The sequence below is a fragment of the Halyomorpha halys genome, unplaced genomic scaffold, assembly GCF_000696795.3.
Source record: "Halyomorpha halys isolate HHAL.00 unplaced genomic scaffold, Hhal_1.1 Scaffold168.1, whole genome shotgun sequence".
Taxonomy (NCBI): domain Eukaryota; kingdom Metazoa; phylum Arthropoda; class Insecta; order Hemiptera; family Pentatomidae; genus Halyomorpha; species Halyomorpha halys.
The window spans coordinates 561,248-579,818 of NW_027111025.1; the positions used below are offsets into that span (position 1 = coordinate 561,248).

General features: G+C 32.8%; 1 protein-coding gene across 9 annotated transcripts in view; it reads left to right on the plus strand.

Annotated features, from left to right (window-relative positions):
• The window catches only part of cnc (cap-n-collar), a 470,532-nt gene that overhangs the window by 422,991 nt on the left and 28,970 nt on the right, over window positions 1-18,571 (plus strand). For 8 of the 9 annotated variants that reach the window (XM_067049122.1, XM_067049126.1, XM_067049124.1 and 5 more), the window contains 3 exons: window positions 10,475-10,655; window positions 12,894-13,024; window positions 14,907-15,003. In XM_067049122.1, the coding sequence (XP_066905223.1) occupies window positions 10,475-10,655; window positions 12,894-13,024; window positions 14,907-15,003 (409 nt within the window). The remainder of the gene's footprint in view (window positions 1-10,474; window positions 10,656-12,893; window positions 13,025-14,906; window positions 15,004-18,571) is intronic. The other variant, XM_067049123.1, reaches the window with a different exon arrangement.

Consider the following 18,571-nt stretch of genomic DNA (forward strand, 5'->3'; position numbering starts at 1 on the left):
AAGGATTGTCCGGAATAAAAGAGGAAGCAACATTAGAAACTAATGGGTTTGAGTGGTTAGAGAGTATATAATGGAAGGAGTGATATCTGGTTCGGGCTAGATCGGTAACAAATGGAACATTAAGGTCTTTGTGGATGATTTTATTTGTGACGAAAGAAGGTACATTTAGGATTTTACAAAGGATTTTGGATTGTAAGGATTGGATACGAGAGGAATTCGAAGGTTTAATGGAGCCCCAAAACTCAACGCCGTCTGTCCAAATATGCCTTATTGTCATGTGAATCAGTCTTTTGTAATGTATTGGAAGTTTGGACAGTTTGTTTTGTAAGTGCTGTAACAGTCGAAATCGACGTGCAGTTTCCTGTCGTTTCAGTCTTGTGTGAGGATTCCAGGTTAATCGTTTTTCAGATGTAGTCCAAGATCAGTTCAACATGGGTAAGGGCAACATTGTTGAAGTTAACTTTAGGGCAGTCAGTAGGTTTACGAAACAGGGTAAAGGTAATTTGATGGGATTTGTTGGAACTTATTTATATCCTCCAATTACGACACCATTCTTCGAGGGCTGTCATATGGGCAAGAAGATATAAACATCGAATTTGTGTGATAGAATTTCGAAAATAGAACTAATGTAATAAATAGTAGAACATACTTATTAGAAATAGTAACAAGTATTGTAGAAAATAAGTGTAAGAGAAAAAACCGGTGAGTAAAGTAAATGAGCGAAGGAAGATAGTCCAGGTGGCTTTTCATAAAGGTACAAAATAGCAAACAAACTGCTTAATGTTAACTAACGTTTCGTCCCACTTATTATCTCCTTCTTACTTGTTACCGTACTTTACCTTTGCCGCATTTACTTTACTTATCATTTAAACTTATTTTCTACCAATATTTTACCATTTATTAATTTTTAGAACAACGGTTATTCAAGGAGGTGATTAATTTCAAGTGTAGAAATTTCTCAAACGAAGATTTTGTTAATCAATATATGAAGTCCAGAGAAACCTATAATTCCTTCGTAAACTATTCCTCTGTCAAGCCATTTTATACAAATATTTTTTATCAGATTAATGAAGTTTTATTGTTCACTGCGTTTATAATAATTCGTTATTAATTCTCCCTTTTTTGAGATTTTCTATCATTAATTGCATATTCTTTAGTTTGTCATCAAATATCACTATGGAAACTCGTGATTTTCGAGTAATTTTTTTTTATACGTTTAGACTTGGAGTGATATTGACATAATGTAGCCAAAACTTGTCAAAAAACAATCTGCATTGGTTAATCCTATACTCCAGACCTCATGTTTCACGATAGACAGTAGGGGTTTTCATCATATTGTGTTAAATGTTAAATGGTAAATGCATAGAGCTCCTAGCGGATTTTCTGAGCAACTTGTTTTATAACCTTTCCTTCCAAAACTTCATGTTATTGTTTACTTCTAAGTTTTGATTATAGTAATTTATTACAACATGCCTAAAATAAGTGAAAAGTCGAAGTTGTGTGAAAGTATGGCTACTGAATTCCTTGTTGATCTTCTAACTGTGGTGAGGAAGAGAATCAAGATGAGCTAATTAACAACTGCCATGACATTATTATTATTATTATTGTCGTTCATTGCTTTATTAGTTATAAAAACATCCAAAACAATAATAACACAATCAAAACACAAACTACGAGCAAGTATCCTATCACAATAAAAAACAAAATAACGACGAGTTCAGCTGGTCTGTTAAATGACGTCATTCTCCATTTAACAATCCTAGCAACAGACTTCCAATCAAATTATATTTTATTTCGTTTTAACATGGTAAAAGAAGGAATTATTTCTCCATTTAACATGAGTTTTCCATTTAACACGCTTTAACATATTAAACCTAAGATCATGAATACCCTTAGTAAAGAAACTAAACGAGCTGTGTTGCGAAGCCCTTCCTCAGCTACCTGATTCACCAGACTTATCTCCAATAGATTTCCATCTGTTTAGAAATTTGGGAAAACTTGTTTAAAGGTAAAATTCTTTAAAATCATTCTTAGGTCAATTCATTTCTTCGCAAAACCCTGGATTTTTCAGTTCTGGTATTGAAAAGTTGATAACACTTTGGGGAAATGAGGGTTAATATTTTGAATAAAAATGGTTTGATTTCTTAAAGTTATTTTAGTAAATAACTGTTCAGTGACATTTCGTATGAAATGACCCAATATCTGTTCCTTTTTTATTTTGTTTTAATATAATATAAGGCAATCCACAGCGAAGGTAATGTAGTATGCAACTTTGGGTTTGTCTTCCATGGATGTAGTGTACTCTTAATTTGTTTGTTTTTTTGGGTGGGCCGAGTTGCCTGTCATATATTTAATATTTGTTTTGTCATGGGAGGATACAGGTCGTTGTGGGGGCAAGTAGTCAGATGGCGAGATCAATGATGCAGCTTTTGCCGCTTGGTCAGCTTTACGATTTCTCATTGTCCTGGTATCCAGATGAAACAGATTTGCGGCCAGTCCAATTTAACATGTAGATTATTTAAAATATGAGTACTGCTACAGGATGTGTTGTATATAAGTTTTTCGATGGTGACAATGAGTTCAGAATCTGTGAAAAGTAAGATATTATTGTTGTTTGTTCCATAATAGGCCTCCCTGGACTCCTGGTAAATTGCTGTCAGTTCTGCGGCAAATAAATTCTTTTCGGAGGGAAGACTTTTTTGCTCTATGAAATTATCTATTATTGCTGGGGCTTCAACACCGCTGTCACTTTTGGAACCATCTTATATATTTATTCAGAAATTCGTGTGTTGACTTGATAAAATTTGTAACAAATATTGATATTTAGGACTGTGCCATGGTGGGAATTTTAAGTGTGACTGTTTTTTCGGTAATATGAACTTCAGTTCATTGAGTAAAAAGGTTCAAGTAGTCTCTTTTTTCATTAAATATTTTTTAAATAATGAATTTTCGTTTGCTATAATAGAATATTCTGTTATACATTTGTTACACTTTACGTGCCGGCTACCTCCCTGTGTACAGGCGCTAGCCCACCACTGGAATGCTATTGTAGCAATACACCGCTGGCCGTATAGCACAATAATTGCTTGCTAAGCCTAATGCGGTGTGTTATAGCCCTAAGTAGCGGGGCCTTATAGAGGATGAGGTAGAGGCACTATCAGGGACCCAAAGACATCAGCGGCTCTGCCCATCACCGCTCTCTGCAATTAGCACCTTTCCCACACCTTATTGCTCCTCTGTCGGCATTAGTATGTTCGTAGTCGATGGTATGGAACTCTATGGGTACTCAAGTATGCTATACCAACGGTACGGTTATTCATTTAGTTTCTTCTTGGCTACATCTTTACATTTGGATCAAATTATTATTTGATTTACTTATTTTATTATCTTTATTTATCAATTCACACCTGTCTTCAGGTTGAAGACAACCAGCAAATGTGATATCTTGTAAAATTATAACAATGACATGATCGAGACTGGTACCCATTGGTGCCTCCTGACCTAGGAGATCCCTCATTCAGCTTCTTTTTAGTCTTGGGTATGTGTTGTCGGGAATGTTCATATTTTGTACCAATATATTGGTGGTAGAGATTGTCATGAAATTTCATATATGTTATTTAAATATGGTTTTGCACAGTAGGAATAAGTATTTTAAAAATGTCTATACTAACGCGCCTGATCTGACGTATTGTTTTTGATTGAAATGTTTGTAGTTTGCTTATGTGAATTTTATTGACCGTCTCTTTGATTTGTAAAGTATATGTCTAAATGAAATTCTGTAAGTAGATGTAGTCGCTGTCTCAATTTTAGGGCGGATCGTCTGTGAAATAGAAAGTAAAGGAGGTAAATAAACGCATAAAAGTTTATTTAATGTAAGCCTAGTCTGCTTTCCATGTCATCCTTGTATCGAAAGTCAATCCTAGACATTTTAGTGAATTAGTTTACGGAATAGGTTTGTTGTAGTTTGAATGTTATATGTTGGGATTTGTCCTTAGTTTGTTTTTTCAAAGTTTAAACCAGTACTGAATTTTTATTAAATAGTTTTGTAGAATCAATGAAACTGAGTCCGTATATCTAGTGAGAATGGCTATATGTCGACGTAGGTCGCTGTGACTTCACTTTCCACCTATTGAAAATACCTCCACTCCCTCCGACTCCCTCAACACTCCCACCCTAGAAAGATCCTTCAGAGGATCCTCCCGTGTGCCGCTGACATCATTAGTCCCAGGTCGGAGCACTCCTGATTACAAAGCTCGGCGATAACTAGACAATGTAGCCTAACAACTGAGTCAAGGCAAGTCATCTGCTATAATATGAGATAGCGCTCTGGACCAAGGACGTTTATTAAGGGTTAAATCACTACTTAGATTAATCGTTACCATTTAAATAAATACATATTTTTTATATTTATATATTCATGTATATATAAATGTATATATTGTCCCTCTTACATGCTTCTAAATTTTTCCAATGCATCTAACTCTGCAATTTAAGAATTTTTCTGATTCGAAATCAAATTTTAAAATGACTTTGTTCGTAAAGATTTCTATCCGATGTATCTTACCTGCGTTAATCATTCAAGAAAACGTACATACTTTTGGGCCAAATTTTATTTTATTAAATTATATTTAAACTAAAACACGTACTAAATGGCTCTACTTTAAATAGTAACGGAGATAATCCGGAGACATCAACGTCACACTCCAATCTGGATGGACTAAATAATTAACAATGTTTTTTTTTCTACTAAATGTATATTCAAAATTGATGTAATTTATCAAATTTATTTCTTGTGCTGTCAAACTGCTATGGGGCCCCCAGTTCAGTCTTCAGTTCCCGCATTAACTGTAGTAACTTAGGAGTGTTCCTGCGTTAATTATTTATATTGTTCAAATCTGTTTCTAAGAATATGGAACGCTAGATTGATTGGTCTTGAGTCAGCGAACGAGGCTGTAGCTATTAACAAAGCTATGTCCTGTTCCGTCTGTTGCTCAATCTCTCTCAGACATTAATATGTGACTAAATATTGTACGGAATGCCTAATTTTGAAAATTCTACAATGGGTAACAAGAGAGTATCGGACGAAGGACATTTCACCCTCACCCCTTATAAGGAACGTATGTCTTTTGATTGGTTAAGGCTGTTGGTTGGGCCTGCTGGCGGTCGTTTGTTGTACTAACAATTGCAATGGCTGCTTCTATTAATTGAGCCTTTTTCGTTGAAGTGGCCAAGTTTCCCAAAATTATGTTGTGTCAAAGGCCACTAACTATCTTCGAAAAGAATGTAGTAATTTAGTAAAATAGTAAATATAAGTTATAAATTAAAAAAAAAAATTATTATGTTAATTATTTTAGTAAGGGTGAGAATAGACGAAATATGCTAACGTAATAATTCGGTCATGTAGTAAGATCGTAAACTATGTACTGTACTGTTGTTTCTTGAGCTTCAATTGCTGTTCTGGAGTGCAATTGTACTATTTTAGGTACCGTATTGTTTAAAATTCGTGGTATAAATATCAATTTTTCCATAACTTAAGTTGTTAAATACTGGCTATCTGGGTAAAAGATGTTCTATTAAAATAGGTGCGTAACTTATTTGACAAATCCGAAAATAACAGAGATTAAATAAGTTTTCACTACCATACAAGTGTAAGCGATATGTTCATGTGATTACTTAATTAATGTTAGATAAACCTTATGTAGTTATAATGAGGTTACCGTAGATTAATATGTGGAGAAGATGGTAGGGGGTACGGTCAGCAATAAACTAAAAAAGGTTTATTTGAATTATTAAACGTTTATTATAGAAATGCCGACGTTTCGACCTGAACTTCAGGTCTTCATCAGGGAGTTAAGGCCAGAACCTCTACTAAACACATGCTAAAACTTGAAACTTAAAATTAAACTAAAGGTTTAGTTATTTAGTCTCTGAATTTGGAATAAGATAAGAAAATATGCTGTAATAATCGATTTTTCTTCTCGTTTAATTTATCATAATTATATAAAAGGTTAGATGTTTTACTGAATAATCGATAATATGTTAAATATTAATTATTTTAAATATATTTATAACTTCTAATTTTCCTTAGAATACAAGAAGCCTCCTTCAGATGATTATTATTTTCAAAAATTAGTTTGGAACTTTTGAAGAATTTTAAAAGATATAATTGGTTGGTCCTTAGCGTTTAGGGAACTCATTTAACTTGTTAATTTGGAAGGACTAAATTAGAATTTTAAGAGAATACATCTTATTTTGAAAAGTAAAAAATCAGATGCTAATTGGATTGGTGTTTAATGTTTTTTTGTAATTGGGTGTTTTGTAGATTATGATTTCGTTTCTATCGTATTCAACTACTATTGTTCGGTTTAGTATTATAAAGAAACATTTACGTAACAGAAGCCAGCGGGAAGATTATAAAAATGTATCTATTAAAATATTGAGATTAATATAGAAAAAAAATTAATATTTTGACAACTTAACGCATTCGTTTGTTTTAATTGTTTGCACCGCCATTAACAAAATATTTTATTATCTATTTTTGAATTATACGTATCTTGACACGTAAAATCTCAAAATTTGGGGAAGGAGGTTAAATTTTATTTTACATAAAATTCGGAATCGTTAGCTTTCATCCATTAATATTTTATGGATTATGCCTGTTATAGAAAAGTGAAAAATATTAAATTCAAGAAGATGGAATAAATCCCACCAAATCACATTTACCCTTCTTCGTAAACTTATGACCTATAAAAGCATTATTCGTAGACTCATAAAACCATAATACCCCACTTATTCCTGTTGGACAGATCCATTATAGGACTACATCTGGACAAACGACTTACATGGAATCCTCATACAAGACTGAAAAAACTGCTCGTCGATTCTGACTACTACATCATTTAATAGACTAACGGTCTAAACATCCAATCTGTTACGAAAGAATGATCTACATGACTATAATATGGTCTATCTCGATGTATTGAGTTGAGCTTTGGGGCTCCACTAAACCATCGAATTCTTCCCGAATCCAATCCTTTCAGTCCAAAATCATTAATGCTCCTTACTTTATCACAAATCAAGTCATCTACCAGGACCTCAATGTTCCATATGTTGCCGATTTGGCTTGAACCAGATACCAAATTTTCTATGATAAACTTCTCAACCACTCAAACCCACTCCTTTTTAACCTGGCTTCTTCTTCATTACCTAATTATCCTCCTAAGCGTCTGAAAAGAAGGCGGCCTCGAGATCTTCTCTAGAAATGTTATTGGAGTTTTATCAATTGGTAGATTCTCCAGATGTTTGTATCATGTCATTATATCACTTAAAGCAAATTTACTTGTTGTATATATTTGTACACAGTTGTAAATAACTATAAATGAATTTAAAAAAATTAAGATGAGGTTCCGTTATTTAGGATTATTTAGGAAATTTCACTGCATATGATTCTTTTTGTAATAAGCTCATACTAGTTAGGAAAACAAATTAATTACAAATACAACAAATCCTAATGTCCCATCTCCATATGACGTTTAACGTAGTAATAGAAAGAAATACATTATTTTAGAAACTTTCTCCAATGATTGACGCAATAGGGAAGACACATGATCCACGCGATTTGGCGGGACTCGAACCCAGGTCGTTGATCGGTTTGGGATAGCCGGTGAGGAAGGAATTAAAAGAAGCAGAGGATGATGCCTCAGGTGGCTTTGTGACTATATAAAGGTGTTTGGACATTAGTGTGGAAGATGCGCTAATGCCTCTGACTATTAGGCTATCTTCAGTACCAACGCCGATAGGCCACACTAAGGGGCACCGTTCCTCTCCTAACAGTCTGAACCCGAATCTACTTTCAATACCCATGTTGGGTATCCTATATCGATTATCGAATGAATCAATAAATTAATTTCAACCTTGGTTCTACTGTCGTCAACAGATAGTTTAAGTAGTACTAATCTAAATAATAGCTTAGGAGTTTGGTACGTATTTGAAGAATTGTCCCCTTGATTTCCTCATATAATTTGCCGTTTATTGCGATATCCCAAATTAATTTTTTTTTTTTGGCATATTTGCTATACAATTGCGAAAACTAATGTACGTGAGAAATACGTAAATTCTAATGGAGAGAACTGGCTACTAATCGGGCGAAGCTAATGACGCCCAGGGGCTACAATCAGGAGCGCAATATTTCACTTGTTCTCACCTCACAAATATCCTCCGCTAACTGCCTCACAAATGTCTTCTTTTACCGGAGCGGCCTTAAACTTTAAAGAGCCCTCGGAAGGACGAAGCCACGGCTGCCCTCCAGAGATTGGTCCATAGGCAGGTTATTTATCACCTCCCATTACTCCTGCAACGTTGAAGAACTAATTAGTTGAATCGTTTAAGTACGCCATGTCTGAGCTGTAGACCTTCAATCCAAAAGGAAACTCCGTATTTAGGTCAGAGTAGAGATCAAATATATAAAATTATATTTTAAATATTGTTTGTCTTAGGTTTAATAATTTTTAGGAATTTAAAAAAAGGTGTTTCTAGAAAACAGACAAATAGTTAAAGAGGGTACCTAACTCAGATCATAAATTCAATATTTTCATTTTAGATTTGTTATATCTCTATTATTTTATGAATGGTTATTCTAAACCTTTCGGTTACTAGCAAAATGTTTGTGACATTTTTAGTTTTAGTAATTGATTTTTCATCATGCCTAAATTTTTAGTGGATTAATTAGTTTCCTTAGAGATCTTTATTTTTTTTATTTATTGAAATTTTCAAAAGTACCAAACCATTTTACACTTTTCTAGGATATCAATATGTCCATGGTAACCACGGATTTATTTTTTATTTTTTTAAAGATTAAAATAGCAATAAATGGTATCATTTAATAAAACATAATTTGAATGTTCACAAAACAAAGACTAGAGTAAAGTATAAAAAAATAAAAATTAACCGAAAAATATTAATAATATTATGCTGGAGTTGCACGTTTGTCACTTTCCGTAAATCTATGACTCGTACAAATGCTTGGTAAACAAAGGATGCTACAAATGTAAGTATCCTCACGCTTGTATGTTCTCTTGACTTTTTTCGACCATTCACATTATGAAAATGAACACAATAAAGATAGGGGAAATGATAGGAAACGTAAATGTCAGCAAAATAGATGGTAGATGATACAAATCTATTAAACTAGTACTACATAACCCATTATGCATTCAACCTCTGTTCTCGATTTTTTATCAGAAACTTGTTAATTGAATTATCTGGACATAAAATGTATTTATAAATATATATTTATGCTATGTTATATAAAAAAATTAAACTGCTAAAGTTAATTAACAAAATTTGAAACAAAGTATTTATATCAAATAAATAGAATTTTAAAATATAAAATCTTCAACTAAAGTTAATTATTAAATCCGAAGGTTAGAGAAATTCTTTAATTCATTAAAACTCGAAGATCATAAATATCAATCTGTTGGCAGTTCTAAAACAACACTATATGAACACAAAAGTGTGGAAGCAGTACAAGCGTTCTTTGATTTGTGCCTAAAAACCGACACTCAACAGGTCGGCCACAAATTCAGGCCAACTTGTCCAAGCCAATCCAAATAAGCCATCGATACGCTTGTGCATGCCGAAGTTTGCCATAGTTTGGCAATTTAATAATTTATCTTTATGATAAAAATTATAATATATATTATATTTCGAAAATTATTACACTTAAACTAATAATCAATTATTAAATAGTTCAGCCTAAAAAGTCGTGCGCAGCTATATAGCCTCTAATGATTTGATATATTAAATTAATTAATTCTATATTATTGCTTCCATGTTTATCAACTTCTATCACGCTTCAGTATTCTTCAATTCTGCCAGGCTCTCTATGGTCATTTGATTTTAATTCATATACTTGCATCCACATTAAATCTTCTAATAAATGAATTTAAAAAAAAAAAATTATATGAAATGTAGAAACATTTTGATCGAAAAACAGAACAATTTCTTTCTTTTTTTTTTTGCATCGTTTCGACTCTCCTTTGATATCCTTTAGTTTCTTCTATGCTCTTACCTTTCTGTCGCAAATATTCCGTATTTATTTGCTACACATTCCAAATAGAACACGGTCCCATTTAGGAGGGTATTATATGCAGTTGTGAAAATCATTATGGAAATGTGGAAATGATATGTTTGTAATTGGATTATTGGAAAGATCCCAAACAAACCTCCAAATCTCTCCATCAGCAGTAATAATTTAACACTCTTTGTTTCTGAACTAAAAGAACTACTTAGCACAATGGAGACCAGATTTCACATCAGTTGCCAGCCTTTTCAAAGCATATGTTGATATATTAGGTATTTTGTTTAATTATTTAATCTGCAATCTATGTGATTTATTGTGTTATTAACAGCCAATAATTGAACCTTTTATTTACCCTCAATCACTCTTGGAAATAACATGTGATGTGTCTTGCAGGGCCGGATGGGGTACATGCGAGGAGGTAGCATGGAGCAGCGGTGGCAGGACCTCGCCAGCCTCCTCAGCCTCCCGGAGCCCCACTACTTGAGCGGCTATCCCCCTCAGGAACACAAGCCCACTGCGGGGCTCCCCATGCCGCACCAGGAGCACCACGCCGTCACCCCGTACTCCCCAATGGGTAAGTGTCACTTCTTTAATAGACAAATCATATAGTGTAAGGTAGTTGAGGTTTATGGATATTCAGATGGCTTGTGAACTCGGAGCATATGAAGTATCATTTAATTATTATTTTTGGAAAAGATGATTTCAAGTAAACCACAATTCATCCCTCTATTCTCAGTCCGCTGGTGTTCCTCAAGGTAGTATCCTTGGTCCCATCCTCTACATCGTCTATACACCTGACATTCCAACCAATCCTAACACTATCCTCACCACGTATGCCGATGAGACATATATGCTCGAGTTAATAATAATCCATTAATTGTATCCCAAACACTCCAATCCCATATGGCCTCGAAGAATGGTGTCGTAATTGGAGGATTAAGATAAATTCCAACAAATCCCATCAAATAACCTTGACCCTTCGTCGTAAACCTACCGACTGGCCTACAGTTTTATTAAATAATGTTACTCTTACCCCTGTCGAACAGATCCGCTACCTTGGACTTTGGACAAACGATTAACCCGGAATCCTCACACAAGACTGAAAAGACAGGAAGTTGCACGTCGATTTCGACTATTACAACACTTACTAGACTTACTAGACTCTACATGACTGTAATAAGGCCAATCTGGACATATGGAGTTGAGCTTTGGGGCTCCACTAAACCTTCGAATTCCTCTCGTATCCAATCCTTACAATCCAAAATCCTCAATGCTCCTTACTTTGTTACAAATAAAATCATACATAAAGACCTTAATGTAACCGAACCAGACATCACTCACTCCTTCCATTACAAACTCCCCAACCACTCAAACAAAAAAGATATACTAACTCATTAGAAATATATTAATGTAATATTTTTACTTATATTTGAACTATACATAATTATCTGCGTGAGGTGCAATTTATACTATTTCTTTCTATTTGGTAAATAATCAACATTATTAGGATAAACGAATCTCATGCTGAGTTCACGCGATAAGCACATTGCACCCGAGTGATATGAAAGGAAAATATTTTTATCTATTCGAGGGTTGATTTCCCATAAGGATAAGTTATTGTGCAGTCATTGTATTCGATAGGCCCAAAAAGAGCGTTCAATATACACCCATGTGCTATTAAATACAGATATATCGCTACTATGCCTTACAGTGGTGCATCTGACAAAAAAAGTTGTTTTATTTTGAATTGAACGTGTTCTAAAGACATTTCTGTAGACTGAGTTTTATAATTATCCCCCTTTATAGACTAACCCAAAGCTAATCGGGTTGTCAGTAAGTAACCACATTCTATGTCAAAATATGTGGAATAAATAAAATTTAAAAAATTATTTGTCAGATGTACTACTTCAACCTAGGCAGCAATTTCTATGTATTTTTATTATATATATTTATTTTTTAATTGACTGCAATATTGCTTATAAGATGATAAAATCATATCATATAATCAAACTTTCACGTACGTAGTTAAAATTCCCAAGAACAGCCCAAGGAGTGACATTTGGGACTGATAGATCATCAAATGGCCTCTTGCAACTTATGCATACAATCTTCGTCCAATAAAACGATGATTGATGGAAAATAATAATTTATTTAAAATTATATTAGCAAATAACAATTTTTTTAGAGGAGAATTATGATTTTTGAAATAGCCAATTATAGAAAGAAATTGAAAAATAATATATTTTAAAAACGAAGTATTTCTGACTTAAGAACTATTGTTTTTTGTCAGCGAACATTTTATTAGCGTTTAAGAAAAATAGCAGAAATGCCCACCAATTTGAAACATATGTCGTCATCTCTCTCTCTCTCTCTCTCTCTCTCTCTCTCTCTCTCTCTCTCTCTCTCTCTCTCTCTCTCTCTTCTACCTACTACACATGCCCCGCCTTTACTAATTTCTTGATTATTTGCCACAGATAAATAGTACATATTAAGGTGCAGTGAGGTGCTAACAGTGAGCTGATTTGATTTTGAGTAATTTTTTTAATTAATATTTTTAGCTTTCAGCAGTAGGAAACTGTACCAAGGCATAAACATTAAAAATAAAAATAAAATTAAAAACGAAATTAATTAACGATTTAGGTAACATGTTCACGAAGGTCAATTAGTAAGTGTTTGATATTGATGTTTTGTTTTGTTTTTTTACTACACACATATAGTGTCCATCTATGTCTATGTATGTATAAACTTTATTTATAGCTTATTTATTTAAAATTTTGTTAATTTTTGGAATAATTCGTTGCTATGACGGCAGGGTCCGGGAACGTTGGGTCTGCAGTGGCATCTTCCATGAACCTGATGACAAACGCAAGCGAGCCGATGGGTAGTGAAGCTGGAGTAACTGCCTTCAAGATGGAGAGTACCCACGACATGATGTACTATCAGGTATTTACTATTTATTACTAATATTATATTTTTATATTCTAATTTTAAATTTTACATTTATCGGTATTGTACATGTAGTCGGTTTTCAACTTGTTTAGCGATAGAAACTTTACTGACTTGAAGTTGAACCCTTGAAAATATTTTTATTTTTTAAATAAATCAAATGGTATCCTTGTTAAGTCTATACACTCTTTATTATATCAACAGTCCAACGTTTCGGCCATCCTCTAGGACAATCTTAAGTATAAATTTACATCTCACATCCAAATTTAAAAATGGCTATGCTGCCCAGGTCATTAATTATAAGTCAAATCACTCTATTTTGTCACAACTTTATTAATTCTTAACTTTTAATTTTAGATTAAGTAACACTATCAACTATCATACTCGTATAAACGAATTATTTCTAATAATAATAGTCTAATTAATTTTTTTAGATGATAGTTGATAGTGTAAGTTAATTTAAATATTTTAAAAATTAATGATAAACCTACTGACTGCCCTACAGTTTCATTTAATGATGTTACTCTTACCCCTGTCGAACAGATCCGCTACCTTGGATTACATTTGGACAAAAGGTAAACCTGGAATCCTCACACCAGACTGAAAAGACAGGAAACTGCACGTCGATTTCGACTATTACAGCACTTACTAGACAAACGGTCTAAACTTCCAACACATACAAAAGACTGATCTACATGACTGTAATAAGGCCAATCGGGACACATGGAGTTGAGCTTTTGGGGTTCCACTAAACCTTCGAATTCCTCTCGTATTCAACCCTTACAATCCAAAATCCTTCGTAAAATCCTCAATGCTCCTTACTTTGTCACAAATAAAATCATACTTAAAGACCTTAATGTTCCCTATGTAATCGATCTAGCCCGAACCAGATATCACTCATTCCATTATAAACTCCCCAACCACCCAAACCCCTAGTTTCTAATCTTGCATCCTCTTCCATTTCTGACAATCCTTCGAGGCGCCTGAAAAGAAGATGGCCACGAGACCAGCTAATGTAAAATGTCATTAGAGTGCTACCAATGTGTAGTTTCTCTACATGCCTGTAACACTCCAATTTAACTTAGAACAGATTTACTAAATGTATTATAATGTTGTAATACAGTTGTAAATAGCAATAAATAAATAAATATTAAAAAAAAAATTAATGAAGTTGTGACAAAATAGGGTCATTTTATTATCTACCATCCCTTTTGACGATATTTACCATCTCACTTTACTCCGATTCACTTTATTATAAAAATTTGTTTAAATCGAAAGCAATGGTCACTTGTTCGCCGTCCGCCATTTTTGACTCTCTGGAAGGCATACAAGCGTGTTTTTTACTCTCTTTGTTTGTCAAACATTTGTAGATATTTTGGATTTGTGGGCAGTGTGTAGAACTGCGGCTTAAGAACTCTTCGTCCAAATTCCAAGGTTGGTTCGTTTAAAGCGGTTGCTGGTTGTTAATTAGTTGATATTTTCCAACTGGTTGATGATGATGGATGACTTGGGCAACTTTTCATAGTTGTATGTATTATTAAGCTAGCAATGGCTGGCAGCCCGAGGTTATATTTTGAATTGATTCGTTAGCGGCGTTAAACAGGTTACCTTTCATCGATCCCTCCACTTTACCCGTGCTTCCTCTTGGATTATGCTTCCATGCTCTCCTGAAGAAATGCCGACAGCATTGGGGCTGTATGTACAATTTTATGCGATACTTTAGTAACTATCCACCATTTTTTTTTTGCTCTCTCTTCTCAGCAGTCAATCAAAGGTAGGAATAGAGTTTCGGGCACACGTAATTAGCAAAATTTTAAACTTATTGTTAGTAACATATCTGAATTTATTTTTTATTATATGTATCTTAATATTTTTCCAGAATGGTACAAGTGAAATAAACCATAATTCAGATGGTTTCCTGTCGTCGATATTAAACGACGATGATCTGCAGCTGATGGACATGGCGATGAATGAAGGTAGGCTATTATTTTTAATATAATTCAGCTAATAAAATTATTTTATCATTCTCACGCGCACCTGCTATATAGTCTATTCGATGTCATTGATTTACTTTTCATCAAGAGCTGATAGTACACAATCACAAGTGTGTCTTGATAATAATAATCATAATATGAAATGAAGGATCAGGGCTTCGGTACATGGTAAAGAAGTACTGTTTAAAACAACGGTCGTACAAGGAGGTGTTTTGTTCATGATCACTAGTACAAGAGCCGGGAAGAAAAAAGGCAGTTATCTCACCCCAATTTTTGATTACTTTAATGAAAACTATTTATAATTACTAGTCAAAATTGATGAGTCTGCCAAGTATTGGTAGGGGGAATAAAAAATGGCGTTTCAAAACCTTAAAAAAACACAAATCTTTCATTCGGAGCTCTATATCTTAAAAACTATCAACAACACTAGAAAATCTAAGAGAACATTATTTAAATAAGAGTAAATTTTCTGAAATATCAGCCCTAAAAGAGCTATTTACGTCCAATTTTACCAATTCCAAGCAAAATTTCTTAAAAATCTACTGAAAGATTAGTAGTTAGTTAATTTATTTTGAGGAATCTATATCTCAGGAACTATGTGACGTACAGATGTCTATTAGCACTCAAATTAAAGCTACTTTAATGGACAATAAAGAGGTCTATGACCTTTGCCTTCGTAGGAATAGTAGTTTTCATGATATTTGCTAAAATAAATTGATTTATAGTTGTTCGGACAATAAGTTTGCTTTATGAAAAACTTCATTTCAAAAATCATTGGACGTACAGATGTCTGCCAGCGCTCAAATTAAAGCTAGTTAAATTTACTACAAAACAGTTAATTATGTTTATCTTTGTAGGAGTAGTAGTTTTTATGATATTTGACAAAATAAACTCTCAAAATGTTAATTTATAGTTGTTCGTATAAAAAGTTGGATTTTTGAAAAAATATATCTCTAGATCCATAAGACGCACACATGTCTGCCAACACTCAAAGTAAAGGAAATTTAACTATAAAGTAGTTTATGACACTTATCTTCGTAGGGTTGTAGTTTTTATGATATTCACATATGAATATAAATTTGGCAAATGAAAATTTGTCCGAACAACTATAAATCAATTTATTTTACCAAATTTCATGTAAACTATTACTCTTACGAAGATAAACTTCATAAACTACTTTATAGCTCATTAAACTAGCTTTAATTTGAGTGCTTATAGACATCTGCACGTCAAATGGTTTTTGAGATATTGAGTTTTCAAAATAAATTCACTGACTGATCTTTCAGTACGTCCTATACAACATTTTTATGAAATGTTGCTTTTTAAAAAGCTATATCTCGAAAACTATTTAACGTAAATAGCTCTATTGGGGCTCATATTTTAGCAAATTTACTCTTATTAAAATGACGTTCTCTTAGGTTTTCTTGTGTTGTTCCTACTTTTTAAGATATAGAGCTCCGAATGAAACATTAGTTTTTTTTATCGCTTTGAAACAGCCGCCATTTTTTATTCCCTCTACCTATACTTGGCAGACTCATCAATTTTGACTAGTAATTATACATAGTTTTCATTAAATTAATCAAAAATTGAGGTGAGATAACTGCCTTTTTTCACCTCTTGGGCTCTTGTACTACACGTTCAACCCCAATGGTTTCATCAAAGCTGACCCTCTATATGGGTCAAATGAGCTGAAATTTAGTTGTATAGTTATTATTTTTTTTGCCAGAACAATTCCATAAAAGTGTAATTTTAGTAAAAATTTAGTCCAGTTCAAATACCTTTTTTTTTCATGATTTTAAGCTGTTTCGCCCGTCTTCTAAAGCCCTGTCATATTGAGTTTTGCGTTTTGGAGGTTTCATCTCCTTCTTCCCCACCCGCCGCCATTTCTGTCTTTGGTTTTCAAGGATTAATAAAAAAATTAACTCACTTTTGATCTCCTTATTTAAAAAAAATAGAGGAAAATACGTCCCTCTTCTGCTCTCACCTTTTTAATTAATATAAAGAGTAATATAAAGGAAAAAAAAGCGCTATACTTACCGTGTAAATCTCCTGTAGGTATCGGTATCACTGTAATCTTACACTCAACACCAACACTTTTTATAAAGCAACGCAATAGATTTGATGTGAAATGAATGAATTAGCAAATAAAAATCAGCCGATATAGGAGGGTCTTGAACAGTTGTTAGCACTTGAAAAAGAATTCACTTTATGTCACTGTCATATCTTCTTTATATCATGATGACTTAACATGTTTGGATGATATGGCTCAAACACAAGTGCTCTGAATCTAAAAGTAATAGGAAAACTCTTCTTTTAATATAATACAATTATACGTTACAATCAGCTCTGCTTATTATTCAGGATATCGTATTTTATTTTGATGGATACGTTGGAGTAATATACATAAATTTCTGAGATTTCTTTTTTCCAAAACAATTATTCTACAGCGTTATTTTCAATTACGATTGCTGCTTGTTCTGATCATGTTTTTCTTTTCTTTTACAATAATAGTTTGCTATATCATTGTATTATATATTTTTTTTAATTTACAATTTTGAAGTACCACCATTCGGTTGTTCCTCCCCAAGATTTTTAAGTATTTGAAGCATTCCACACATTTACTTATTTTATTTTTTTTTTTTTTGTACAGTTTTAAATTACAATAAATAAAGAAATTTAGAATTACCTAAAAGGATGAAAAACAAAAATACTATGTTTTTAACTATCAACCATTCCATTATAAACTCCCCAAATACCCAAATTCTCTAGCTTTGACCTTGTTTACTAAAAATCAGAAAAGAAAATGACCTCGAGATCTTTTAATGTATAATTTTTACAGTGCTACCAATGTGTGTTTCTTTTCATGCCTGTATCATACCATTGTAATCTAACATAACATTTACTGGATGTTTTTTAATGTAAATACAGTTGCACATTTCAATAAACATATATATTTATTCTATTTTCAGACATCTCAGATATTCTATGCCCCCATCTTCAGCACAATACTGTTCACTATGGGTTTCAAATTTAGTATACCTACTTATTAATCACTGGAAACCAACAGTAAATTTTATTGTGCTGAGGAAGTGACGAAATATCTCCGAAACGTCCAAAAATAGAAAAAGTATCTGTTGAAAACATTGCATATTTCTTCAAAGTTTTTTTGTTTACCTTTAAGCAATTTTAAATAAAAAAATCAGAAAAGTGTAGGTCATATTAAGCAAAAAATAATTATTATGATCCCATCAAAAGAGAAACAAAAATAGTTAACAACTACTTTTGACCATAACCCTGACCATGTTCGCCATATTTTGAAATTATATGGTCAACTATTTATATATATATGTATACAAAATTAATATATTTTATTTCTTCTTTCCATTTTATGAAAAAATTTAAAATAATCCTAGTTCTTAACATGTAATGTTTTAAATATATTTTTTTGTTTATTTGGGGGAACTTAGTAAATATAACAACAACATAAATTCAATATAATATAAAAAATATTCGTTATTTCACATATTGAAAATTTTATTATAGTTTCCCC